Source organism: Macrobrachium rosenbergii, chromosome 26 (assembly GCF_040412425.1).
Source record: "Macrobrachium rosenbergii isolate ZJJX-2024 chromosome 26, ASM4041242v1, whole genome shotgun sequence".
NCBI lineage: Eukaryota > Metazoa > Arthropoda > Malacostraca > Decapoda > Palaemonidae > Macrobrachium > Macrobrachium rosenbergii.
Window position 1 is genome coordinate 13,333,508 of NC_089766.1, and position 27,691 is coordinate 13,361,198.

The 27,691-nt window shown below is 36.1% G+C and overlaps 3 protein-coding genes across 6 annotated transcripts in view; 1 reads left to right on the forward strand and 2 right to left on the reverse strand.

Annotated features, from left to right (window-relative positions):
• The window catches only part of LOC136852730 (uncharacterized), a 31,298-nt gene extending 26,210 nt beyond the window's left edge, over positions 1–5,088 (reverse strand). Inside the window, exon 1 of the mRNA XM_067127647.1 lies at positions 4,951–5,088. The gene's annotated coding sequence lies outside the window, so the exon portion shown is untranslated. The remainder of the gene's footprint in view (positions 1–4,950) is intronic.
• A 1,699-nt stretch (positions 5,089–6,787) lies between these two features.
• Aptx (aprataxin) lies at positions 6,788–17,841 on the forward strand. The gene is made up of 5 exons (XM_067128290.1): positions 6,788–6,815; positions 7,606–7,848; positions 9,946–10,085; positions 11,213–11,346; positions 12,457–17,841. The coding sequence occupies exons 2-5, from the start codon at positions 7,681–7,683 to the stop codon at positions 12,615–12,617; spliced, it is 603 nt and encodes a 200-aa protein (XP_066984391.1). The 5' UTR covers positions 6,788–6,815; positions 7,606–7,680; the 3' UTR covers positions 12,618–17,841.
• Positions 17,842–18,522: 681 nt separating this feature from the next.
• Positions 18,523–27,372, reverse strand: RpIIIC53 (RNA polymerase III subunit C53). 4 transcript variants are annotated; one of them, XM_067128286.1, is made up of 10 exons: positions 27,070–27,372; positions 24,349–24,602; positions 24,028–24,146; positions 22,674–22,819; positions 21,291–21,498; positions 21,008–21,090; positions 20,679–20,792; positions 20,383–20,493; positions 19,344–19,520; positions 18,523–18,749 (listed from the first exon to the last, which is right to left on the reverse strand). In XM_067128286.1, the coding sequence occupies exons 2-10, from the start codon at positions 24,600–24,602 to the stop codon at positions 18,624–18,626; spliced, it is 1,338 nt and encodes a 445-aa protein (XP_066984387.1). In that variant the 5' UTR covers positions 27,070–27,372; the 3' UTR covers positions 18,523–18,623. The 4 variants fall into 4 exon arrangements, with proteins under 4 accessions (XP_066984387.1, XP_066984390.1, XP_066984388.1 ...); XM_067128289.1 differs by having other exon boundaries at positions 27,160–27,274; XM_067128287.1 differs by lacking the exon at positions 20,679–20,792 and having other exon boundaries at positions 27,160–27,272.
• Positions 27,373–27,691: the final 319 nt, after the last annotated feature.

Sequence of the window (27,691 nt, forward strand, 5' to 3'; positions counted from 1 at the left end):
TTAACAGAGATCTTTCACATTCACAATTGATCCCTGATCCCCTTTATCTGCCGAGACAGTAACCAGATTCGCTGAACAGCAGCACCAGTATGCAGTAAATGTGCCTCGCTGTCGAACTTCTCAGTTCCAGAGGTCCTTTATTCCTCACGCCATTGGACTGTGGAACAGCCTCCCTGAGAACGTCGTGCAATTGGAACTTCAAAAGTTCAAGCGAAGATGCAATGCATTGCTACTCTAAGGATATATTCTCCTTGAGTTTTAATACATTTTTACCTATTTATTAATTTATTTTTTTATTTTTAATAAGTGAGATCTCGTCTTTCTGTATTTCCCTTTACTTTCTCTTGAGTGAACACCATATTCTTTGGAAGCTTGAATTTCAAATCAATGGCCCGTGTGGGCTTGTTCCATATGAATAGGGTTCATCTTCTGAATAATAATAATAATAATAATAATAATAATAATAATAATAATAATAATAATAATAATAATAATAATAATAATAATAATAGCAGGAAAATAGTCTTTCAAACGAATCTTTCATTCAGTGATATTTGCTTAACAGCAACAACATTTCTTTCCCTAGCTGCTCTGTTGCTTTGTTAAAGGACATATCTGCTTTACTTGCTTTACTACGAACAGGACGTAAAGCTCGCCGGATCTCCCATTCACCGCTCGTGTTTGTTCCATCTTCTTTAAGACGGGAAAAGCGTAAAGCTCTCACAGGAGGCTACAATTGACATTAAATAAAGCACGTGCTTTATCTAATTCACAGTAAAGTTTTCATTCCCAGTTAAAGATCAGCTGCGCTTTATATACATTGTTAATAATAGAATATTAATGAAACCTTTGACTTTATGTTCTTTAAATGGTCATGCGTGGAATTATACCTATTAATCTGTTTGTTTCCTTTACATGAATCCCTGACGTAAAGCTGGTTCAATCACTGCTTAGATTTTCCAGTCACTAGAATAAAATTCTCTCTCTTCTCTCTCTCTCTCTCTCTCTCTCTCTCTCTCTCTCTCTCTCTCTCTCTCTCTCTCTCTCTCTCTCTCTCTCTATATATATATATATATATATATATATATATATATATATATATATATATATATATATATATATATATATATTTATATATATAGCTATATTATATACATATACATATATTTATATATGCACACACACATAGCTATATTATATACATATACATATATAATTATATATACACATACATACATACATGCATACATACACCCAGTGAAGAATGAGGCTCCCATCCGATCACTAACCGCAACTGATCCACGTTCATTAACATGACATAAAACACTCTCATCTAAAAACCCTGGTTGCGTCATCGACTGTTCTCGTCAGCAACTGATGACGCAACAATTACTTATTCTCGGTGCATTCCCAGGGCGAGGTAAAGATACACATTTTGATTTGCCTAATTATTCCAGCTGAGAGAGACTGATAAAGAGACGGATAAGGACTTCACAATGAGAGAGAGAGAGAGAGAGAGAGAGAGAGAGAGAGAGAGAGAGAGAGAGAGAGAGAGAGAGAGAGAGAGAGAGAGAGAGATTTATATTAACTACAGTGTTGAAAAGACAGACGATCAAACATGTACATGCCTCTGTGTGTGTGTCAGAGAGAGAGAGAGAGAGAGAGAGAGAGAGAGAGAGAGAGAGAGAGAGATTCAAATTAACCAGTGTTGAAAAGACAGACGATCAAATATGTATACATGTCTTTTGTGTGTGTGTGTGTGTGTGTGTGTGTGTGTGTGTGTGTGTGTGAGAGAGAGAGAGAGAGAGAGAGAGAGAGAGAGAGAGAGAGAGAGAGAGAGAATTTCGAAGAAGTCATATTGTTGGAAAATTAGCTGATCAAACACGTAGGTACATACATCCTGAGAGAGAGAGAGAGAGAGAGAGAGAGAGAGAGAGAGAGAGAGAGAGAGAGAGAGAGAGAGAGAGAGAGAGAGAGAATTTCAAAGTCATATTGTTGGAAATACAGCGATCAAACATGTACATACCTCCTGAGAGAGAGAGAGAGAGAGAGAGAGAGAGGTTTCAGAAATGAATATATCAGCACAGGAGAATGAATTAAAATCAACGTCCCCTGTACATACAAATAGCCATGCATTTCAATGTGTTATCAATTACATAACTCAGCGCCTCATTACACTTAAGTCATAGGCTCTCAAAAATACATTTAATTAAACTCAAAGAGATAATTACAATTACATTACACTTTTACGACCTCTTTTTAAGCTCAAAACAACGGTTTTCGTCGGAAATCGATATGATCTTATATTCAAATGATTTTATCCGATTTACATAATTTTTCGGAAGGTTCGCACAAACTGGCCCACCGGAAGTATCCGGATTTAGTTGAAAGCACGAAATGATTTGAGCGATTTTACGATGCAACTCCCGCTGCCTAATTAAAAACCGGGTTAAGACTGCCCTTGGAGATTAAATGAACTCTCTCTCTCTCTCTCTCTCTCTCTCTCTCTCTCTCTCTCTCTCTCTCTCTCTCTCTCTCTCATTAATGATGCAATTCTACATTTACTTACATTCGCAAAGTATACGGTGTATTTTGACGTTATTATGTTTACTATTATATATTAAATTGGTACTTACGTCATATATAGGCTATATATATATATATATATATATATATATATATATATATATATACTTATATACACTATATATGTATATATGTGTATATATATAGCCTATATATATAAAATGTACCTATATACATAATGTGTCTATACACACAGACACACACACATAATATATAGGCCTATATCTACAGTATATAGGCTATATATCATAAACCATCCCTCCAAAGTATCAGTAAACTAAATGATGTGAGCATCATAGTCCTCTACAGACACTAGAAATGAAAATAATTATTGCAGAAAGATATAGCTATTGAAAGTGACTAGAACAAAAAAATACTTACAGATAATGATACAGAGAAAATCCTATCAATGAAGGATAGGTAACTGTACAAATCCCAGGGTGTAGTAATTACGAGTCAATTCAATACTCAAGTAGGGGCTATACCTGGGGTGAACGTACGCAAGCCACCCTGACATCCTCAGTGACTAGAAGTCAAGGACGTTTTTAGCTAGAGAAATCTAATGTATTCATTTATTTATTATCTTTATTCTTCTCAGCGATTAATATGCAGTTTTATCATTTTTAATTGGGGGTTGAACTCTAGTAATCCCTTAACCCAGACGTACCATAAAAAAAGAACAAAAAAAAAACATCCATTTTGCAAACCCAATTTTCTGTCTGCTGCAGAAATGTCCGATCGGAACAAATGTATGTTGGTGTAATGTCTACTCACGGCCAAATCTGAAAATGTTTTGTATCCCTTAAGTTTTAACCTAAGTTTTCATCTATAGCATAGTAAAACTTTTATATCTACAGTATAACTGCTGAAATTACACCTTAGAACAGCTGATTATAACAGAAACAATGCCAAATATCGAAAGTCTCGATGCGTTGTGTAATCAGCTAGGGTTAACTGCGTCCCTTTTCCTTCATAATATCACATCCTTTAACCGCTTATATTTAATTTCTTTACATTATGATTATCACCTTCACAGTAACGTACACAAATGTGGTAGCTTTTACCACTGGCAAGTAACAGCCATCCAGAATAAAAAGAAATAAATAACAAGTAAAAAATTCGACGAAGTTTCTTTGGCGCAATCGAGTTTTCTATACAGCCGCTACAGCATATAATCAAGGCCACCGAAAATAGATCTATCATTCGGTGGTCTCGGTATAATGATGTATGAGCCGCGGCCCATGAAACTTTAACCACGGCGCGGTGGTGGTCTATCCTGTATCGTTGCCAGAAGCACGATTATTGCTAACTTAAACCTTAAATTAAAAAAAAAACTGAGTTAAGGGCTGCAATTTGGTATGTTTGATGATTGGAGGGTGGGTGATCAACATACCGATTTGCAGCCCTCTAGCCTCGGTAGTTTTTAAGATCTGAGGGCTGACAGAAAAAGTGTGGAGGAAAAAGTGCGGACAGAATAAAGTGCGGACGGACAGACAGACAAAGCCAGCACAATAGAAAACGGTCCTTATAAAAAGCTCTGAGATAACGGTTAAAGACAACTGAACCGATGGAAAGCTGCCCTTCCATAACTCTCACTTCCCATCAAACATTTCTAAGTAACTCTTATATGTAAGTATTTGAAGACAAAATGAATGCAATTAAAAACGGCTTGTAATCTATAAATGCGTTTTAAAAAAATGTATGCGTTGTTGATGCTGAGGAAGTTTAGTGCAACTGAAGACCATCCTTGATCCCATAGTTACAGGATGAATTTGACGGTAACTTTGGCTTCGTTTGTCTCCGGAGCTGTCCCCGTTCTTTCTCTCTCCCTACAACCACACACACACACACACACATATATATATATAACAGAGAGAGAGAGAGAGAGAGAGAGAGAGAGAGAGAGAGAGGTACATCGTCAACCTGTCGCTGAGATAAGCTCCTTGACTCCATTCCGAATTAAACAGAAATAAAAACTATTCCCAACTTGTTTCGACAAAGATGTTTGATTTCAATCAATTTTACTCTCGAAATATGAAAATCCCACACGTGAATCGAGTATTTTGTAAAGAAGTCTTGCAAATAAAAGTAATTACCCACGTAACAGCCTAATGTCTTTGTCAAATGTCAGTATCTTTGCGCTTCACGTGCTCTAGTTAATTTTAAAACCAATGAATCTTGTTGATATAGACACAACTTGCTGAGACAGAACTAAAAATCGACTATCTCGACAGATTATCGTGTACAGCCACTCTGTTAGCAAAACGAGTGCTTCCCTTCCGTAATAGGAAAAAAAAAAAGTCTGCCTAAACATTCCTGATAACGAAAGGCCAACGTAAACAAAACTTCCATGATAACACTCACCCTACTCTCTGCTGGGCAATATTCCATGGTAACCTTTCCCCGTTGTCAAATATTCGTCAGATGGTAATATTCTTTCACGATATTAATATCTTGGATATTCACGAGGTACATCACAAATAAACCTTCACAAAGACACCCAAAGACTTTACCAAGTCCAAAACAAAACTGAGAGATGTTGTCAAAACCCTTATAGAGTACGCGCCACAATTTCAGCGGCGGATGACATTGAGACTAAACATTCCTTAGGAATTCTCCCATAAAGTAAATATTAAAATGTCCATTTTTGCTGAATGATTGCAAAAATGGAGTCTGTGATAAAGGAAGTTTCAGAACTGTTGGAGGTATGATAATGTTAAATTGGTGTGTCTGACAACTTCCTATCACTAGGAAAATAATTATGGTCGTTAATAAAAACCAAAGCTTACCTGCTACGATTTAACTTTCACATTGTGGAAAAATGGTATCTAAATATATAGCTACGAATTCTCTGGTATTTTTAACTCTGCTACAGTGGCCATTTGCGGTAGCGTATTTTCATTACACAACTTCAGGATGTAAACTGTCACTGCTAATTATTTTCTCTCAAAAGGCAAAAAACAACAATTTTGCCCTCAAACTTGTTTCATCCGAACTGTCATATGAGTTATTGTACTCATATTGACTTGATTGGTGACTGGTTTATTATTAATCTGCCTTATGCCAGCGTGTGGTAAAGTGATGACGGACATAAGCTGGTCTGGCGTAGACCTGTAGACCATATTCGCGTAGTGAGTAGTTGGTAAAGAATAATTTTAGATTATGCTTGCCTATGCCAACCTACAGGTGTAATTATAGTGTTGGAGAGTGTAAGAGACCTGGTGTGGAACTCAGCTCTGTTAACCAACAGAGGTATTTACAAGCATTAAGAGCCAATCTTGCTGCTACCCTTCCGGCTTTCAGCAAACTTTTGGGATGACGTTGCTAGTCCCATGCCTATCTCTATCCTGGCTGAAACCTAAATAGATGACCAGCTGCCAGATACACATTTCACTACTACGGCTAATAGATGCAAGATAGATTGTTCAGATTAAATATGAGAGAGAGAGAGAGAGAGAGAGAGAGAGAGAGAGAGAGAGAGAGAGAGAGAGAGAGAGAGAGAGAGAGTGTCACATATTTCCTGTTCATGTGGAAGACAGACTAACGGAAGACCTCAGTCACAAATTGTGGCTTCGACTTGAGACTATTTTTTGTTGAAGCCGGTTCGAACAAGTTTTCATCTGGGAGGACTGCAAACTTTACAAGTTAAAACGTAACTTAAATAAATGAAATTCTTTCTAAATGAGCACTTTATCTATTGGTCTTTCTTTAGCGTATGACATATTTTTCGGTGGATAGGTCTTAAATTTTTATCACGGAAAAAATTTTAAATGTCTGTTTAGTGCAAACAGTTAGTTAGAACAGGAAATTAGCATCGAGGAAAATTAAGCTCTGATTTCATTTCAATCATGGCCGAGAGAGAGAGAGAGAGAGAGAGAGAGAGAGAGAGAGAGAGAGAGAGAGAGAGAGAGAGAGAGAGAGAGAGAGAGACTTCCGGCCTTATCCGTAACAGATGGCTTAGAAAATCATAAAGACATAAGTAAAACTCAAAGAGTGGAAAGTGTTAGACATTTTGTCTTGTCTCTTCGATTATCTTTTCGTATTCCACTGGAGTTGTTCTTTGCTGAGCGGGGTGTCGAATTATAACTAAAAATAACCACAGTTTAAAATATGAGAGGCTGTCTTCAGCGTTATATACTGTTAGATTGGCAAACAAGAATACAGAAACAAATAAATGAAGCTGTCAGTCACAGGAAACTGTAAAAAAAAAAAGTACTCTGGCCTTTGATGTTCATAAAATTACTCACCAAGTTGGAGTGGTTTCATGAATAGGAAGTCAGAAATAAAAGTACATGCAAGCCGTCTGGTTTATCTTTTTAAAATTTGTTTTTGTATCATTCTGCAGATGATTTTTATATTCTGTATGAAAAGAATCCCGATTAAAATCCACATTTAGGAAATTCAGGATTGCTTTTATCAGTAAACGAAAGCCAGATTTTTCTTTATTTATTTTACAATCTAATTTCAAGTGTCAAACACTGACAACTTCATCCACTCGCAAAAATGACAATGCAATATTCCCTTACAAATTTTATTTTAAAAAACAACAGCCAGGTTGGCATTAATTTTCTTGAATATAAGAACGTAAATTCACTGATCATTTCAAAGTAAGTATATGAATTAGCAAAGACAGACCCAAAAAGGTAAAAAAAAAAAAAACTCACTGATAGGAGAGGGTGAAAGTAAAAGTGGTTGCCATCACAGACCACTTCACCACTTTTAGTTTCAAGCGACTAAACTGGCAAATAGTTCTCTTGACTAAGAAGTAGACAGTAGATATAAAACTGAACCAGTTCTGTACTTAAAGTTTGCACTGATACTTGCAAAATATTTCATGTTGCAACAACCATATAACGTCGTGCATCTGGCAGAGAAGCTAGTATTCTTCAGAAGGTCCTATACCCTTTCATTAATAAGAATATAGTTGCAGTTCATGATAACAAACACGAGAACATAAGTCAATGGAATATGTCCAAAATAACAAAGATAATCGGAAATGTTATAAGTGAAGAAAAACAGAATCACGAAGTCGGACAAAAGGCGATGGGGTTGCCGAGGCTTTGGGGGTAAAGACTGTCGTCATGGAGATGCAAAATGGCGACGACAGCCGCGTCAAGTAAGAGACCTGCAGTAGATCCTCTAGATGTACCGCCACCGAAGAAAACCCACTGGTCGCAGGGCCTCCTGACGTCCATGAACGACCCCAATCTCATCGTGGAGACGGACGATCGCATCGTTATCATCAAAGACAAGTATCCCAAGGTAAAAATCCTCCCCCGAAAGTCGTCGGTCGGGGTCTTCGGTAAAACGACCCAGTGAGTGAGTCGCGGGCGCCGCCGGACTGTGGTCTTTGCTGTGCCCGCTGATACGGTCCGATTTGCCACAGGAGTTTGCCACAGAGCACGGGCGGATGTCCTTTGACACCGAGTGGGAGAGAGAGAGAGACAGTTTGGACTACCCATGACATACTCATCACCCCCCTCCCCTCTTCCCCCGTCTCCTCCTACCCCTATTATGCGGGGGGCGGGGAGATCTGAATGACAGACGATGAGGAATATGTGTTATGATAACGCCGATGAAAATATGGCGAGAATAATTTTAGGCGTTCGGGAGTGAAAGTAACTCGTGTTAAGTGCGAGACGGTAAATGGTAATATGTTTTTATTGTTGTTATTAGTATATATATTATATTATATCTCTACGGTATACAAATGTAAGTAATTGACAAAGTCAGGACTGTGCGTGTTTGCGGCATCGTTATAGTTACCCGTTTTAAGCGGTGCTTTCGTAAAATTATTTTTATAAAATTCTTTATATTGCTAGGTAATTAATAATTGAGGGATTGTAAATAATTAGGGAAGTAGCAATAGCCCATTATTTTGCGGGGATAATAAAGTGTTCGTAAATTTTCTTTGATAATATGCGAAGTAACGAATTTATCCTTTAGCAAAACTTGTTGTCATTATTACTGTGACAGATACAGTGATGAGGAAACTTAAACCCTTTTGGTTTATAGGTTTGAAAAGTGATGCAACCAGGTAAATCCACAACAAAACTAACCTAACCTAACTGAAGGCTTTTATCCAGCTCTTCTGTTCCTGCATACATGTAAACATGAGTTTAAGGTAAAGTTTTACCGTAACATTTGAATGGGAAAACATTAGTGTGTACAGTTATCAAGCTGCTTTTCACAGTTCAAGAAGTTGTGCAATGTCAGTTATGTTATTTAGCTAAGAATGTCATTTCTTTTACAGGTATCAGTTATGTTTTGACATGAAAAGGAAGCATTTTTTCTTTTAATATATATATGGTATAAAATATCATTGGCTTACGTGATTATTATGCTGTATTGTAATTCAACCTAGTCAAATCACAGTGCATAATTTGATTATGAATTACTGTACAGTTTAATGTATTCTTATGGCATTCACCATTCCTGCATTGTTTGGAAATGGGGTGCATCCAGAAGATTATGTGGTAGGATAGAGTCTGGTTAGGATTGCAATATTGGATCTTTCCTAGATAGTGACCACCAAGGTTTTTAACCCAGTATGTCTCCACCTTTGCAGCATGCTTAGTACAATCCTGTTGGGGATGACTGTAAAAACATAAACAAAAGACTAAATATCGTAAAGATGATGACCCCAAAGAAATATTAGTTGTCGATAACTACTCCCAAACATTGCAGTGGTCACTACCTAGGAAAGATCTGGATCATTTTAATTTCAAATATTACTGTCATTATTTTGCATAGGAATTTCCACTTTGTTATTAGAATAAAAGTTTGCCTGAGATTTGTTATTAGAATAAAAAGTTTGCCTGAGATTTCATCAGAAGATTAAAGGACTTAATAAAGACAGTCTGTTATCATTAGCCCAGCAGATGGATGATTAGATCCTTACCATAGGGGCTGATGGCTTCTAAGCAGCCAAAGCATTGTAAACAGCTTAACCCTCATTCCTTAATAGACACCAAGTTATTGTATGATTGACTCTAGTAAAATGAAATTATACAGTTTTTTTTTGTAGTATTTTGGTGTCAGAGAGCTTGTCTTAAGGCTAGGCCTGAAAAAATCATCTTTTTTTTTTTTTTTCCTCTAAACCTGGACATTGTCAGACCATGAATTTTTAATTATTGATTTACAATTTGGGCCATCATAGACCATATATAAATTATTTACTTTTTTTAGTATTAGTCTTTGCTAATGTATGAAACCCATTTGGGTTTGATGAATGACCATGTTTGTCACTATTTAACAACCATAACAAGACCCCAAATTTTTTCAAATGCCGTGGCCTACACAGAGGTAGGTTATGTTTCATAAGACCAGCATAATTGTTTTCCTCATTTTGTGTTTCAGGCTCGCTATCACTTCCTCGTGATTCCGAAACTCAATGTGCCAAATCTGAAGTCTCTCAAGCGTGAGCAAAGTGAGCTCTTACGGTACATGGAAACACGGGCCCGGATGTTGGCTGTTAATTATCCACAGGTTGAGTTCAGGTACATGTAATCTGTTTTCACTAATGAGTGACGGAGAGCAGTATCATAATTAAGACGGCTTAGTCGTCTTCCTGAGAAATCACCAACAGTACATTTGTTGAATATTTACTGTGCTCACCTTTTCAATGATGATAGGTCTGTATCTTGTCATTTTTTCTGATTGAAATAGTAGGTAGAAACAAAGGTAATTCCAATTCTGAAAAAAATTTTTATTTTGCATAAGAAGAATCAAGAAAATAACTTAAAAAGTTTGATCTTTCTAGTTGGTTTTCTATTTTTACGTCCATTTCATAACCATTTGGTTGTGGCCAATAAATGACTTCCTAAACATATACACAGGTTTTATTTTGTTGGGACTTCTTTAGACAACCAAGACCTCATGGTTACCAGCAGTGACATCTCGGTATCTGAAGTCCATCTTGTGTGAACTATAAATAATGGTTAGCATTCATGTTTAGTGACAGTACTTTTGCGTTCTCTTGTCACTGAGGGAGTTAATTTTTTCAACCTCTTTGCCTTAAGTTGAGCCGAACACATGTCCATATGGGATAGAAGTTGACCATCTTTGAAAAAAAAAAAGCCTTTGGAACATATTGATCACAGGTACTGGTCTAGCAGTCTTGGCATATATTGTACAGTTTCAATGTCAACAAAATAATTTCCTGTTATTTTTAGATTTCTTTAGCACAATGACATTAGGAATGCCTATAAAATGCTTAATGCAAATTGCTGGTATTAAAGTTATTGTAAATAAGGATTTTTACATTATTTGCATATAAACTAAAAATCTGTGGATGCCTTCAGTATCGTAAAGTACTATGTCAGTTGGTTTGCAAAATATTTACAAAGGCACCACAGTATTTAGGATGGCAGAAAATGGATAGCCATGAGATCTCTGAGGCAGACTTTGACTGTGCTGACTTATATACTGTACTTTGATGTGATTACTACAACTAACTGTTAATGTTATGGATTGATAAGCATCTCTTGAGTAAACGCTGAGACATGCAGTGAAATGCTGACTTGTCACTGCCTTGAAGTGGTATTGTGGAATTGCCTCTTTTATTTTGTATTTGATGTACTTTCACAGCGGTAAATATTGATGTAAAATGAACACTCTCGAACAGGTATGGCTATCACGCAATCCCAAGCATGTCTCAGCTTCATCTACACATGATAAGCCAAGACTTTGATTCCCCTTGCCTCAAGACAAAGCGCCACTGGAATTCCTTCAACACACGATACTTTCTGGAAAGTGCAGGTATGTGTGCTTGCTCTCTCTTCCTTTCTGTCCTTCACTGTGGTAGCTGGAATTTATTAAAATGTTATTGAAAAGTGTTGCTTTTGAAGCCAAGGTGGCCATATATTTTAATTTTGATAAAAGTACAAAAGCAGAACATATGTCAAGATTTCCACAGTTATGGTTTCTAAAGAACCATTATTTGCTGAGCTGTTATAGATTGTAAAAGTCCATGAGACACTCTACAGATACATCTTGTATGGCATATGTTTATGCTTTATTCCTAAGTTCTTAAGCTCTTTTCTATATTATTGTTCCTAAAACGGTATTTCTTACACTATATATTTTGGTTTTTATGTTTTTTTGCAAATTTGTTTAAATATACTGATCTTAAATTCCATAAGTTTCAAGTCAGTTTTGATACAGGATTATTACTGTACATGCAAGCCAGTAACTTCAATTTAGGTAGGAGGTCATTTGACATTAAAACCAGAATCAGAATATTTTGGTCTTCTGGGTAGTGGAACTTTGATGAATCTTAGATGTCTGACTAGCCAGTGGTGTAGCACCTAATCAGTAGCCAATTTTTTTTTTTTATTTATATATTGTTTGACTTTGACCCTATCTGTAATTCTCATCCAACAGTTTCCTACTCTTGATGTTTTTGTACATAGTGTATGTAAAGTTATGAATGTACTGTACTGTACTAAAACGTATCTGTTTGTCAAGAATGAGCCTTTTGGGCCAGCTTGTTTGAGCTTAGAATTAGGACTGGGACATGTGGTTAAGCTTTTTATAAATGATAATACTCAAAGTCTACAATCTTGGAAAATATTAGGTTTTAATCACATGTCAGTTTTACAGTGAGTGATTATTTAACTGATGGGGAAGGATTATCTGTTACAGATAATGTCAGCCTTTTAGAACTGTAACAGAATGGGATGACATATTGTTAACAGGATGTTTTCTTGCACTATTTGATGATTAATAATTATGATCTGATTGTTCTCATTTCATTTTTTATATTACATAGATAAAGGGTGGTAGTCCCTGCTTTGCCTGAAATAGTAGCTATCCAGGATTCCCCTTAAATGGTCTCTGTATCCCTAAAACTTGTGCTTCTCTTTTCAGATGTCATTCGGTGCCTTGAAGAAAGAGGAATGGTGGTCACAATGACTCCCATTGCAGGTGAGAAGCTCCTTGACCAACCATTGAAGTGCCATAAATGTGTGTACTCCCCACAAAACATGCCCAAACTCAAGCAGCACTTGTATAAGCACATTAACAATTAGTCTAAGGAATTGCAGTTTCTTCTTAGAGGTTGAGATGGTTTCTGATGCCTTTGAAATTATAATGTACTGTCCTGTATTTACAACAGTTTTTTTTTTTACTTGCACATGATTGCAATGTGATGCCATATGATTATGATATTATTCAAGAAGCCTAGTAAGCCTCAGAGTTGTGATTGATGTGAGAATATTTTCAGCTTTGTTTGTGGTTACCTTCATATATATCTCTGTAGGTCTCTTCTTTTATCTTTTATTTAACTGAACCCCGTTACACTGGTTTATGTATTTGACACCATTATACTCATTTGTTGGTGTCAGCACTAGCAGTTAAAATGCATATTCCTTCTTTTCATTTATCATGAACAATCTTGTTAATCTTATGTAGGGTGATAAACTTGCTGCCTTTATTGCTAGTTTTTATGATTGACTTGAAATTGGTGCTTTTGTCAAAGTGTGTCTGAATGGTTCTGGAAGTATTTTATATATGTATATGTAGTAAATGAAGTCTTTCACTTATTATGATGATTAATTTATCTGTGTAACTGAAGTCATTCGAAATTTGAAAGTCATATATGGCAAATACTTCAGTATTGTGATTCTTGGGATACCAGTTCATTTGCACATAAATCTGCCAGTTTCAGAGAAGGAAACATTTGCACCCAGATCTATTAGGAAATTTTCCCTTGTACTGTGCTTGGACAGCAAATATTAAGAAAAGTTATTTTGATCCCAGTATTTATTGAGAGTGAAGCTGCCTCCTGAAGTGCTGACTAATGGCTGTTTATTTGCCTGACTGATATGTTTGTGAGTTGAATTGAATTGAATATAGAATTTACGCCAAAGGGCAAGCACTGGGACCTATGAGGTCATTCAGCACTGAACGGAAATTGACAGTAAAAGATTTGAAAGGTGTAACAGGAGGAAAACCTCACAGTTGCACTATGGATCAATTGTTAGAGAGGGAGGGTGGAAAGTGAGATGGAAGAAAGAGAATATGAAAGGAGGTACAGTAAATGGAACAAAAGGCGGTTGCAGCTAGGGGCTGAAGGCACGCTGCAAAGAACCTTAAGTAATGCCTGCAGTGCACCGCATGAGGTGCACTGATGGTACTAGCCCCCTAGGGGGATATGTTTGTGAGGGGCATTCCTTTTGCAATTGCCAGTTCTCCAGCATGTCTCATTTTGTTGCCATACTAGTGTTGATATGCTTCAGACATCAGTTAATCTTTTGTCAGTAAGGGCATTTGTATGTATTGCATCTTTATAAATGAGGGACGTAACCACTGATAGAAACTAACACTTGCTTGAATACCATGAAAAATCTATGCAGGGTATGTCAAATATTCTTTATGTACGTACTTTATATACTGTATATGTATTCATTCCAAATGCTACACTTATCTGTGTTATGGGGTTATGTTGGCTGTTTGGTACAGGCTTCTGCCCTCTTTTTACACTGTAACCTAATGAGGTTGTTAACTTAATGACCATGAGATGAGTGATTTATTGCTTAGCCTAGATGACTGGCCACCAATTGCTATCCATTTCAGTTTTTTAATCATTGTCTAGTACATTTTATTATTATGGGGCCAGTACGTTAAGGTTTGTTCATTCCGGGAAAATCTTTGTTTTATTTTGCCTTTTTTTTTTTTCAGTACGTAGTACTATTTTTACGTAAAAGGCAATTGTTTCTTAAGAAAATAGAAATTTTGTCGTCTAAGGGTGTTAATTGTGACCCTGAATACCCATCTACTTTATTACTGTGGCCTTCCTTTAACTAGACCCACCTTCATTGCTTGTGTACACTATAGACAGCCTAGTTGTCTTTTTAAAGTCCCTTGTATACCTCCCCTCGTGGCACTGTACTTTTCCAACTTTCTTAATTTGAACAAGACAGCAAGTAGAGTTCTAAACTTTTATAGGGCTTGCCCAAATTCTATTTTTGGAACTGCACCACAGGAATTATTGGAATCACAATGGTACTTAGCCTTTTCAGCCACTAGGTCTTTGCAAGTTCTGTTTATTCCAGAGCCAGATATGTGATAACTAACATTTTACTCTGTTCAGTATTAGTAATTGCCCGTTGTTGTGAAATTACTATTCAAGTTGTGATGCCCATTCTTAATCATTTTAAAACAGAAAAAAAGGTTAAAATGATGAGGTGAAAAAGCACCAGAAATGATGCCTTACGTTGGATTTTGGAGGACGCATCAGTGCATTACAAAGTAACCAAAAGGTTAAACTACTATGGAAAATATGATGCATGAGCAGCACTTTGTCTCCCTCTTCTGAGGGAGTGCATCCAAGGCCTGATATCTAAACCTATTTTTAATAAATAAGCTACATCTGATAATTTATTCATGTGAAAGAGTGGCTTGCAAATAGTTTTTGGCCATAATTTTCATGAAGTAAACGATATTGGAGACCCTTCTTACAAGCATCATTGTTTTGTGGGATATTTAGATATGGTAGTTGTAAGGTTTTGTATCTCCATTAACTTTCCAGCTAGACCTTTCTTACTCTTTCAAATCTTCACACTGCCATAACGTAGGCTTAGTTTATCATCTTAATGTTTGCAATTTCTAAGGTTTGTTGTAAGAATCTTTGACATGTGATCCTAGGCTAGTTTTTAGTCATTACCATCCAGATACTTTTTCTGCATGTGTTTTCTCCTTGGAAACTGGCTGATGTGTCAAAGAATAATTACTTTTTGGGACTCAAACTTCCATTTTTACCTACCCTAAGTTATGTTTTATGATGAGCTGGTTAGTGACTTATGTCCAATATTTTTATTACTTTACAGTACTGTATTTGCCTTTTTGGTCCTATAATTAATCTGTTACTATGTGATCACATTAGTACAGGCAGTCTTCGGTTTACGGCAGGGGTTCTGTCCCCGGCGGCATGCCTTAAGCCGAAAATTGCCGGAACCCGAAGCATCATAATTATAATGGGAAAAAATAAGTCTGGGTAACGGTGCCGTAAATCGACTTGTGACATCGAGAAATTGGGGTTAATGGCGCCGTGAGGCAAGCGTCATAAGTCCGGAACTACGTAACCTGAATCTGACGTAACCCGGGGGATTGCCTGTGTACTTCTCTTTTATCTTAAGTTCTTTCTCAGAAATCTAATGTTACTGTGCAATGGGAAACACAACAGTGTTTTAGTTATTATAAAAGCTGTATTAAGTTGATAGTTTTAAGATTATTTACAAGTCTGTTGGGGAAGTATTTAGGCCAAATTGACTTCTTTTCCATGTGATCCCTGGTCTTAGATTTTAAGAATCCACTTGGTTTTTCGTTTGGTCATTTAAATATTAAGTTCAGAGAAAGAGGATTATCTTATTATTACAAATTAATCAGACCACTGAGTTAACATTCTCAACTCTATAGGGCTAGCTGGGAGGGTTTGTTCTTACTGACTAGATTAGATCGTTTTAGTATATTGCTGGTAATGTTTAATCATGAGGAATAGCAGTTAAGGTGAAAATTATTCACAGCACTGAACAGTTAATGGGCCTTATTACTGGAAGCTTTTCAGACTGACATTTTTGGTAGTCAGTTAAAGGAACAATTGAAGGGGAAGTTGCACAAGCTCTTTTCTAAACTTCCACATTTTAAATTCAATTTGACTCATCAGTGCTACCTTTAACAAAACTTTGTTGATTATATTTTGTATTCTGAGTGACACATTTTTCTAGTACAACGACACTTAGCTCTTAAGGATACAGAATGATGTGTGTAACAGTTTCAAGGGAACTTAGCTCTTAAGGATACAGACTGATGTGTGTAACAGGTTCAAGGGACATGTAACCATGGAGTATTGCATCAACCAGATCCCTTTATATCCGGAGATAGTGTGTTGTACTGTAGTGTCTTCCAGTGTGTTCACCTAGGGATTTGCAGTGTTAGTCATACAGTATACAATATATAAATATATATTTACACTGATAGACATTTTTGTGAATGAATTACTCATATTTGATATTATTGAAGTCTTGGGTTTTTTTTTTTTATTTCTAATTGCATATACAGTATGTGGTCAACCTAACTTTTTTGATGCTGCAAATGAGATGGTTGATAACGAATTACAAAATGGTAATCTCAGGACTATTGTAAGTTTGTAGTGTCTTTAATAACTTTGACCTTAGTTGTAAGTCTTTATGTTTTAGAAAAATTTTAAGATAAAAGGTTAAATTTTTAATCAAGTGTTTATTCAAGGTATAGTTACTCTCAAAAAGTTTATTCAGATCTGTATTGCAGCCACCAAATTGTTTCTTTATGCAAAGACCTAGGAACTCTGACATTTATCTCACTGAACTGATTGATTTTATGGTATTCTCAAATACTATTAATTCTGCACCAAAATTGCCAGTTTGGTGTGAAGTAATTTGGAAGGGGCAAGTTCCCTAAAACTTTTGAGAATGGCTGTACCGTGTTTTGAGAATGTGATTCGTTAAACTTCCTACTAAATGAAGAGTTCCTCACAGTTAAACACAGCATTGTTTCAAAAACTTAGGGTAAAATTTACAAATCTCGGTAATAATACTGAAGCGTAAGTGTTGGGCCTTGAATAGAACTGGATTTTGTTATGGCTGTGTTATGGCAATGTCAAGTGGAAACACGAAAGCTGGTAAAGTGCTTTTACTGTATGTGACTTCCTTGATGTGTATATTCTAAATTTTCATTTCCTGATCACAAAATATAGAAAACCTACAAACTTGAAAATTTATTTAGCTTTTGAAGAGAGAATTACTGCTCTTTTCTCAGAATTGAAAAAAAATACTAACCAAAAACAAAAATTTCCTGTCATTGAATAGCATTTCCAAAACCTAAAGGTGTTGTTTTGTAAGACATCAGGTGGTGTGTTTACATGCCTGACCAGTCCCTTGGTATTGACATTTTCCCTCAAAGAACTATAAATTTTCAAATGGTTTCCAAATCTGTGGGTTTCCTGTACTACCTGATCTAAAAGTTTTACTAACTGCAGTAATGGAAATATGCATGATATTAAAAATACTTTGTTGTGGATAATATTGGAACATTTAAAATGTGTGAGATGATGTACCACAGTGTGTTATTGCTCTGTCATCACGTGGATCGAAAATCAAATTATGCTGTATTTTCTGTATAGCAATAAGAAGATCCAGTATTGTATTAATTCATTGCAACCACAGTGTATATTGTATATATAAGAAAACATTTAATAAAAATCTTCAAACTCTGAAATTGTCCTTAGGAGGTTACAAAGTAAGTGTAGGGAGAAGTTAAAAAATTAGAGAAGGGATATCATCATAAGGACAAACTTTGTTGTCCTTGTCAGTGTTGAAGCTGTACCTTAGAAGACCAAGTATTGTATACTACTTCACTGTTAGTCTTTTTCAGTCTAGTTACTTTATCAGAAACTGATTTGAGTGTGCCACAGATTTATTAGAAAGCAATTTGATTAGACCATGGTCACATTGTTAGATGATTATTTGGCTTGCTCAAAGGATCAATTCCTAAATGAGAATTAATGTTTGGTTAAAGAAGATGGACAGCTAAATGAGAAGATACCAAAAGGAATGATTACGTACTGTGTCTTCAGCAAGGCACACTGTATTATTGTCCCCCCAAGGGTCCAGACTACCACAACCTATGTGAAAGAAGCCATTAACAAAGCTTACTGTTCTTGGAAATCTTGAGTAAAATTTTATTAGGACATTGTGCATGATGCAAGAATACGTGTGGCATTGACATGTTAATTTATTCCTCTCAGGCTCCATGGCGCCTTTCTGTCATACTTGTACTAGCAGGTAGTCCTTAGAAGACATACTGTCACTGTTGCTCGATAAATGGTTCAAGTATCAATAAATTACAAAGAAATCTCTTACACTAGACTGTATTACGAAAGGTTAATGAAAGTCTCTCTGATGCTTTAGTTATTATAAAACAAATGCAATAAAATATAACGGAATTAAGATTTAACCCTTACATATAAAAAAAATAACAGAAGCTATATTAAGCCTGTGCTAACTTTTCTTCTGTTTGACTAGAGTTTCTAAGTCTGGTGAACAAACTAATCGATGACCAATATGGCCTAAAACTGTCATTGTGCCAGTTTTGCTTTCTTCATCTATTTCAACACTCACAACGTCCTGAAAAAGGAAAGCAAATGTTTACTTTGTGTTTCACTGAAAATGAACATACACTTTCTCAAAACCTACATATATGGAATAAGATGTAAAATTTAGGTCAAAGGCCAAGTTCGGGGACCTATTAGATCATTAAGCGTTGAAAGGGAAACTGAGAATAAAGAGGTTTTAACGGCACAATGGGATGAAAACTTCACATTTACACTAAAAACAATAGTAGGAAAGGGTGGAAAGTGAGATGGAAGAAAGAGAACATGAATGAAGATACAGCAGAAGGAATGAAAAGGGTTGCAGCCAGGACTGAATAGACACTGCAAATAACCTTAAGTAATGACAAGGTGCACTGATAGCGCTAACCCCCTACAGAGAATCTACAGGGCTGAGGAAACCTTAAATAATGCCTACAGTGCACTTATGGCACTAACCCCTACAGGAAATCTAAAAATATTAACAATATATTTTGATAAAAAAATAAAGACTATACAATATAGCGTTATTTGAATATTTGGGGTTGCTTGGTTATTCTTAATCAGGAGAGGTGATAAAATGTTACATGAGTATTTTGCAAAGAAACTTAGTATGCCCAGAGTAACTTGCCTGTAAAAACCCAACCTGGGTTCCTTTGTTGACAGTTAATCTATGTTCTCCAAACCAAAGTTCGGTCTTGCCGGATTTATAAATCTTACAAGTTGCAATCATACCCTCTTGCAATGTGTTTAATGTACAGTAATCAGTCTTGGCTTTTTTGTCTACTTCGTCTTCGTCATCTGATGCCTGAAAAATTAATATTTATAAGGAATTAATACCTGAACCAAGTTAAACTGCTGTATTAATAATTATATTTCAACATTTTTTTTTTTAGTCTCATACAGTATTAATAATTATACTTAATTTTTTTAGTCTCACACACAACTGCATACATTCATATGAAAGCCAAAATGCAACTGACTTTCAAGGTGAAACCCCTCAAGACAGAATGTCCCTATGTGAAATAGGGGGAAAAAGTCAAAAGAGGTAGTAATGTACAATACTATAAAAAAAATATTTAGCTGAGAAATAAGTCATGCAACTATCCCAAAGATCAAGAACATGGGTTGTACTCTATTTGGATTTCAGTAAATTGTTTCATTACTTTGTAAAGACAAAGGTATAGCCAAACTGCAATCCTTATGGTAGATGGAACAGACTGTGTGTGTGTGTGTGTAGGGATAAAAAAAAAAAAAAAAAAAAGTTTTTGTGGCAAGATGTGAACCCAAATAAAGGCTTTGATGAAAAGCAGTGTAAGCAGAGATAAGATGTCGGAAGAATTTTCAGCCAAGTAAAGGGGATGCTAAATATCCACAAGAAAGTACCACTGAACACATTGTTTCAAAGAAAGACTGGCAAGAATACAAGAAACTAAATTTATGCTAAATGCTGGAAATTATTTTTTGTTAGTAGCTAAAAATGGCCCAGTGATTTTGTTATAGGACCTATAATGCCTCTAGAAACTGACCGACTGTCCAAGCAAGTATGACAGTGGCATTCATAACAGAGTAGGTGAAACTGGGGCATTCTAATAAATGGACGAGCCTGTAACAATCTACACATGACTTACTGTCTACCGAGAAGTTTAACAAATGACACCGAGACTTACTGCATTACTACTAGTGGCAGGCTTTTGCACCTTTGATGATGATGATGATGATGGTTTAGAATTTGGTTCTTGTTTGATTTCAGGGGGAAGGCTTGGCAGAGAATTTGGCAGCTGAAAAAGGAAAAGTAATAAAAATTTAGTCTTTAATTTTCATATATGTTTAAAATTTCAACAACTGAATTCAAGATTACTAAACCATTACAGGATCCCTAAAAGTGTCACAAGAATCAAGAGCTAAAGAAATATCATACAATTAGGCGGATATTTTTTACATAAATTTACTGTACTGTACTTACTTGAAAAAACATGACATCTTCATGTTTACCAGTTAAAAGCTGCGCTACTGACAACTCAGGAGGTCTTTCTTTAGTTGACAGACCACCCTTCATTGGCATTTTTGTGTCCATTAGCTGAAATGGACACAAACAATAACACCACCTCTGTAATCCTGTACTATATGTATTGTCTCATAAGTTATGTGACGTTCAAATCTCAGGTCCAAGACTAGATTCATTATATTATAAATGATGCGGTGTTCCAGTTAAAGAAAAAACAAGCCTTTCCAGTTATGAATCCCTATAATGGATATACAAAAGGAAGACTTTGAAGACTAGTGCTTACTAACCTTAATATTTTTAGTGTCTTGAGCAATATCTTTCACACCAGGCCCATTTTGTGTCGTGGCATAATCCGCAGGCTCTTCTTTGACTGTTAATAAATTTCATAATTTTGCATCACCATGTGCTTAACAAGGAGTTTTAACATTTCAATGGAAAATCAACAACAGGTTTTAGATTATTCAAGCACCCCTGGCAGTTTGAACTGCAGTTTTGAAAGCATCTCTTGATATGATTTCTGGTTATTTTCTAATGGCAAAAATGGAAAAATTGCAGTACAAATGCACTCACTTTTCAAGTCAGAATCTGCTGATGTGGATGGTGGAACAAACTTCATTTCTTCACTCTCTTCCTGGCCCTCCTCTTTAAAACCTCGTCCTGTGTCCACCATAGGTAACTGGACTGGTAAAAATTCTCTGCCATCTCGTCCTATCACATCTTCTAAATCGTCTATGAAATCATCGCGCAAAATTTCTTTTAACCTTTGGTCTTCGTGTTCCTTTAAAAAATGATAAAAGTGTTAATTTTTTTGCATAGAAATAATTATATAAAATTTATTTCGACGAATGAATCATTTTTAGATTCTTGTAGGGCTAGTGTAAGAGGATTTTAGATGGAAATCTAAGCAAAACAAAAAATGATGATTGATCATCATTCTTAAGGACAACTGATGATGTACAGTAGTGTGTTTACTCCATTCATTCATCAAACTTGTCGCATTAGCATAATGTCTGGCATTAAAAACTTTATTTTTTTCATTAACATATTTTTGGGCTACAATATCAGATTTCATAAGACTTAATATCTTGCACATATATCTGAATACAAGAGAATATGCTGCTTGAAAGGTGTTCACAATATAACTTGTCTCTCATCATATTTACCTTTAAATTGACTAGGGGACCAAGCAAAGCAAATAAGTTTACAGCTATACTGCATTAACTATTACAAATTTCACACAGAAACTTATCTTCCACATTTCACATGCATAAGATTTAACTGTAAAGAAAGCAGATGGAAAATTCGAATGAAAAGTCTCATTACTATCTAAAAAGATTATACTGTAGATTATACTTTGTCTGTTACTAGTGTGGGTGTGAGGTTAAACAACTTTCAAAATTCTGGAATACCAGTTTGACAGGAAAAGGAACAAATGAGCACACTGTACAAAACTGAGGCCTTTACAAAAATTTAAGGCAGGATATTACAACAAAAAACCAACCACTGAAGTACCTGTACTTAATTTTACTTCCACATCTATATGTATATAAGGAGTCATTGTGGGAATGAAAAACATTATGTATTTAAAAGGCTGTAAGTGTACAGGGAAAATAAAAGATAAACATCATTTATGAAAAGTAGTAAGCATTCACTAAAAAGAAGTGCAATAAAATAAAATACTGTATAAGCCACTCTATATATTCCTACACAGTAATAAGTACTGTGTATTGCACAGTATACCATACCTATACTGAGTCTAGTAATATACTAAATGTTCTTTTCATTGCAAAGTTGTAGAGTAATGAAAGAAAAGATGGTATAATACTGTAATAGTGCTAATAACATTTTTGGGTTCACAACCTTCCTTCTTGAGGCAAGAGATTAAAGAAACTCATTTGTAATTAAAGGTACTGTGCGGAGGACAACTGAAAGATTCGAGTGTAAAGGTTTTACCTTATCAATGTGGTTTACAGTATCTAAATTCAAAACAGGCTTGTTGATGAAACCAGCTTCTGAACCTCTTCCAGTGCCACGCCCACCCCCACCACCACCACCACCAAACGAATAACCACCACGCCTTGTAATGTTGGCTGCAATTCCTGAAATAAAAATTGAGATACATATTTCATTCCCGGGACATGAAAGAGACACTAATAACAAAACAAAGATTCTGGAAGTATTTTCACCATAATATATCCCATCATTAATATACTACTGTCCGTTACAAACTCATTTATTTAGGATATAAACAATCAACCATTCTCCTTATTAAAGTTCAAGGAGATTACCAAGTTACCTTTCTAGACTCACATTGCAGGCCCCAAAAAAATCTGTCATTAAGACACAAGAAAACATAAAAAGTATTACTGTATCATGTAGTTTGACCAGACCAACAAGTTAGAATTACTACCTCTCAAAGGGGTAGTCAAAACAGATGAAAAGCATAGAGGCAGTGAGCAATGTTGAACAGGCTGAAGAGGAAATGTAAAGAACCTTTAGCCCCTGCCTCAGTTCACTGTGCACAGTAAACAGTAGGTGATGACCACAAGGCCATCAATTAACTACTGTACTTAAAAATGGCAGTAATTCTTCAATTACATGAACTGTTGGAACAAGGCTTACATCATCAACTTATCAGCAACCTCAGAGAACACTGGAAGGATGGGAACAGGACTGTAATTGTTGTAAGCAATATCTATACAGCCTCTTGGAACAAGCAGTCTATTGCATAATTTCTGCTGCTCAGAAGAAATGATATTTTGGAAAAGAAAATGGGTAAAAAAAAGCTGTTTGGGAGAAATGAAAAATTTTGAGATTATACTGGGGAATTCCCATCTGGATCTTCACCATATTTGTTTCCTGTTATTTAGGATGTTCTTAATGCCCTTTGAACAAACAGCAAACTTATAAGTAGCTCAGTCTGACAGGTATCGAAAAGAGAAACATCAACCAAAAACTGTCTGGCATTAAAGCTATATCCTGACAGTTGGTTAACATTTTTCCATCATAAAATGATAAGTCTGGAAAAAACAGATGTACAGAATCCAAGGAAAAAGCATTTTAACTTGGTCTACCACCAGTAGGGAGTCGCCACTTACATTGTGCTTTGTGTAGCACTCTACATAATTCTAAAATTTTGACTTCTCATTGAAGAACAAACCCTTCAGTCAAAATAAAAAAGCATCGTAAACAGAACGTAAAGTAACCTCGTTATGGTGTCTTATTTGGCATATTTACATAAATTTAGTCAAATCAGCAATATGACTACAGTTACAAAACAAAAATTCACAAACCAAACATTACTAACCATCACCAAACAGGGAACCAGTAGTCTGCACGAACTCTTTACCCCGACCTCTTCCACGGCCCCCTTCTTTTTTATCACGTTCATGACCTGTTTTTGGTGCCTTATCAGAACGAGACTCGCTGGAATAAAAAAAAAAAAAAGCCTCAAAAATTAAGTCTTGGTTGGGATATGATCCCAAGAATAGCTATACCATTCAACCACAATTTTGTGCAATAAAGCTACAGCAAAGGTGTAGCATCTACAGTAAAAATTGGTAAGAAGTGATATAAATAAACAGCATGACTGATCATAAAATCCAATGACATGTAACCAAACACTTACGGGACTTTACCAGCTTTCTCTCTTCGCACAGGGATATTAGGTAAAAAATTTTTGCGGGGTCGACTCATTAGGGAAACTTTCACAGGTGTTGCAGACGATGAGGCTGAAAGGGTGAGATCACGTGGGGCACGAAAGGAAGGTAATCTTGCTGATATACTGGTACTGGGACCAGGAGAAGGGTTACCAACCCCCGTGCTTGCTCCACTTGCCCTGCCAGGAGCAGGGGCCTTCATCTCTCCATTTTGTTCAGCCATCTGTGTATGTATATACAAAATGGAATTTATTACTAAAACAGAACATTACAACTGTTAATTATATACTAATAAAAATAATTAAAACTGACTTCGTTTTTCATACTATCACTAAATGTCCAGAATGTAACCAACATATTCTGCACAGTACCAAACAAGTTACAATGCCTTGCATATCATTTTAAAGAGAACTGAGAATAAGTTAATGTAAATGCTCAGTGGCCAAGAATTCCTGCCTAACAACCAGCTACCCTAGCTACAGGTCTTGGTGAGAGCAAGAGTGAGGATCAAGAATGAAATGAATGAAGTGAAAGGATTGGGATAGAAAAGCTAAGTTAATGGAGGGATAAGGACTATAATCAATGAACAACAAACGAAAGCCCTGCCTGATGGACTGAGTGAGGATCCAACTGGGAACCTCCAAAGTAAACTGGGAAGATGAGATGATGAAGGTGAAGATGCATACTATTTTTAATTAATCCTTTACAATGAAGTTACCATGACAGGAGGAAAAACATTATAATAAATAATAAATCTCTGGTTATAATCAGCCTAGCCTAATCTTAAAAGGCAAGCTACAGCCACTGATCAAATGCTACTCAATCTTGGCTATGGAGGTAAAACTGAAGACTACTACCGTAGCCTGATTCCCACCAATTGCCAACCACAATCTTTATTGCCCTTTTTGTTTATATTTATGGTATTTATCATCTTTTGCTTATGTTTTTACATTTATTCCGAAGGGGCTTGTACTAAACACAGCATCCATGTTGCATATAAAATGGTATTTACCAAAACCAAAGGGGTAAAGTATTATTCTCGTTTTACCACTATGGCTAACCTAACTGGTGCCTGAGGGCCATAAGTGAATAAGCTTAAACTAACCTAATGATAAAGGCTTCATCTACTGGTCTCATTCACCAGGTTTAAGCCTAAATATATGTAATGACCACACCGACCACAATAATTTCTAAACGATTTGATAACGTAATCCTTTAAGGCATGGTGTAAAACTTCATGAAAGCACCATACACTAACTTGAACAGCACACTATATTAATCCTGACCTAAACCTCCATCTCCTTCTTGGTTTAACAAATTATAAGGTGCGTGACCCAGCCGTGAAGCTGTCCCCACCTCCATATCAATTAATCTTGCAAAGACCGAAAGGGAGCCAGCTGAGCATGATGGACGGTGGTTCCGCTTATGAAAAAACCTAACCTCTACTAGAATGCCAGGTCCTGACCTAACAGACCTTACCTTCCTAACCTGACTTAGGGTGCTGTGCCCTTACCTAGCTGGGTGGGCTTTAATAACAACCCGGCCCCCAGCCCCCGTTAAATGGAACATTGGGGGTTATTTTTCGGAAGACTCCAGCCTCCTCCCACATGATAATTTATATTTTTCTTGGGTAAAATACATCAAAACAAAAAATTTCTTCTCAATACATACCCTTTACAAACGCTTAATAATGGAGAAAAATAATTAATCAAATTACGATTTAAGAGGTAAGACCATACCGGGCCCCCACCCCCCTCCATAGCTAATACGGCAAAATTGTAACCAATAAATACCCCTAGATTACGTTAGGTTGGTATTTTTTTTTCTTTTTGTGCCCTATCTTTTCCTAGACATTTTTGCATGAAAAACCCAAAATGGTTTTTCATGCAAAAATGGTTAGCTGGAGTCTTCCGAGATGGCTGGCTGGAGTCTTCCGAAAAATTACCACATTGGGAACACAGACTAAGCTTCCACTCAAGAGGTAGTGCTAGAACTTGCTTCTATTTTTTCTCAAAACTGCCCTGGCTTGGAGAGGGGGGGGGGAACTTTGCCTCCAATGGACCCCACCCACCTTCAGGTAACACTGAAAATTGGAAACATGGAATAGACTGAGCTTCTGCTTGGGGGTAGTGTTAGGGCCTGTCCCCGTCAGCATCGTTCACAAAACTGCCCTGACCTGGCTGAGGGGGCCTTGCCCTCCCCTGGACACCCCCAAGTGACACTGAACATCCGAAACATGAACTAAGTTTCTGCTCAGAGGTAGTGTTAGAGCTGCCTGCTCTCATCATTCTTAAAACTGCCCTCAAATGGCCTAGCTCTTACCTAGTTTTTCTCAATATGCTTCGTACCAGACGCCTTAAAATATGGAACAGCTGTTTAATATAACTTAAACCCTCGACAAGCTCTAGAGTAAACAATGCGTGTCTAAGTACTGTAGTAAGTACCTTGAGTGGGATGCATGCAAATATCAATTAAATCTTAAGGTACCTAGGCTACCGGTAGGCTAGCCTCCTCTAAGAAACAAAGCAGGAGTAAAATAATGTCGGGAAAAAATTTAGGAACAATCAGAAAAATTGAAGAGGCAATATACAACGCGCCTGTCTGACATTAATTATGTTAATTAAAACAAGATCACTAACGAGCATGTCAAACACAGCATAGCCTACATCATCGTGATGGAGGTGACCTACCTTTACGCAATATTATATAAACAAATTTTTAACGGAATAACGATATTTATCATAACATCTTGTTAAATAAACACTCTAATTCATCACAACCATCGGAAATGAAATAATGGGCTTTCGTCGTCGAGCAGGAACACAAAATAGGAATTTATCCAGGATCACTCGACTTGGTTTGTTTACATTCCCTGCCCAGACATCAACACATGGAATTTCTTTTACGCTTGTATTGATAAAATATGGTTATTTTTGGGCTTAAACAGTTTTTAAAAATTTAAATATTATTCTTGTAGTGAAATAATTGATGCCAATTGGCTAATACTAACAAAATAAGTTGTATACAAAATATGAATGTTTTTATGAAAAAAATTGTTAATAATATAATTTTTTTAATATTAAAAACCATTTTTAATGTCTATAAGTGAAATAATTTAAATTAAAATTATTTCAGAACCATTGAACAAACAGCTGTTGCGCATGCGTATACTCTGAGTTTTAAAGAAACTCAGCATACACAAGAACGCTTATGAAAGAATTGTCTTCATAGATATCTAACATTGGATGACTCTTGGTTGCTCCCTTAATTAAATTGTGGGTCATATTTAAGAGATTATGAGAATCGTGATCA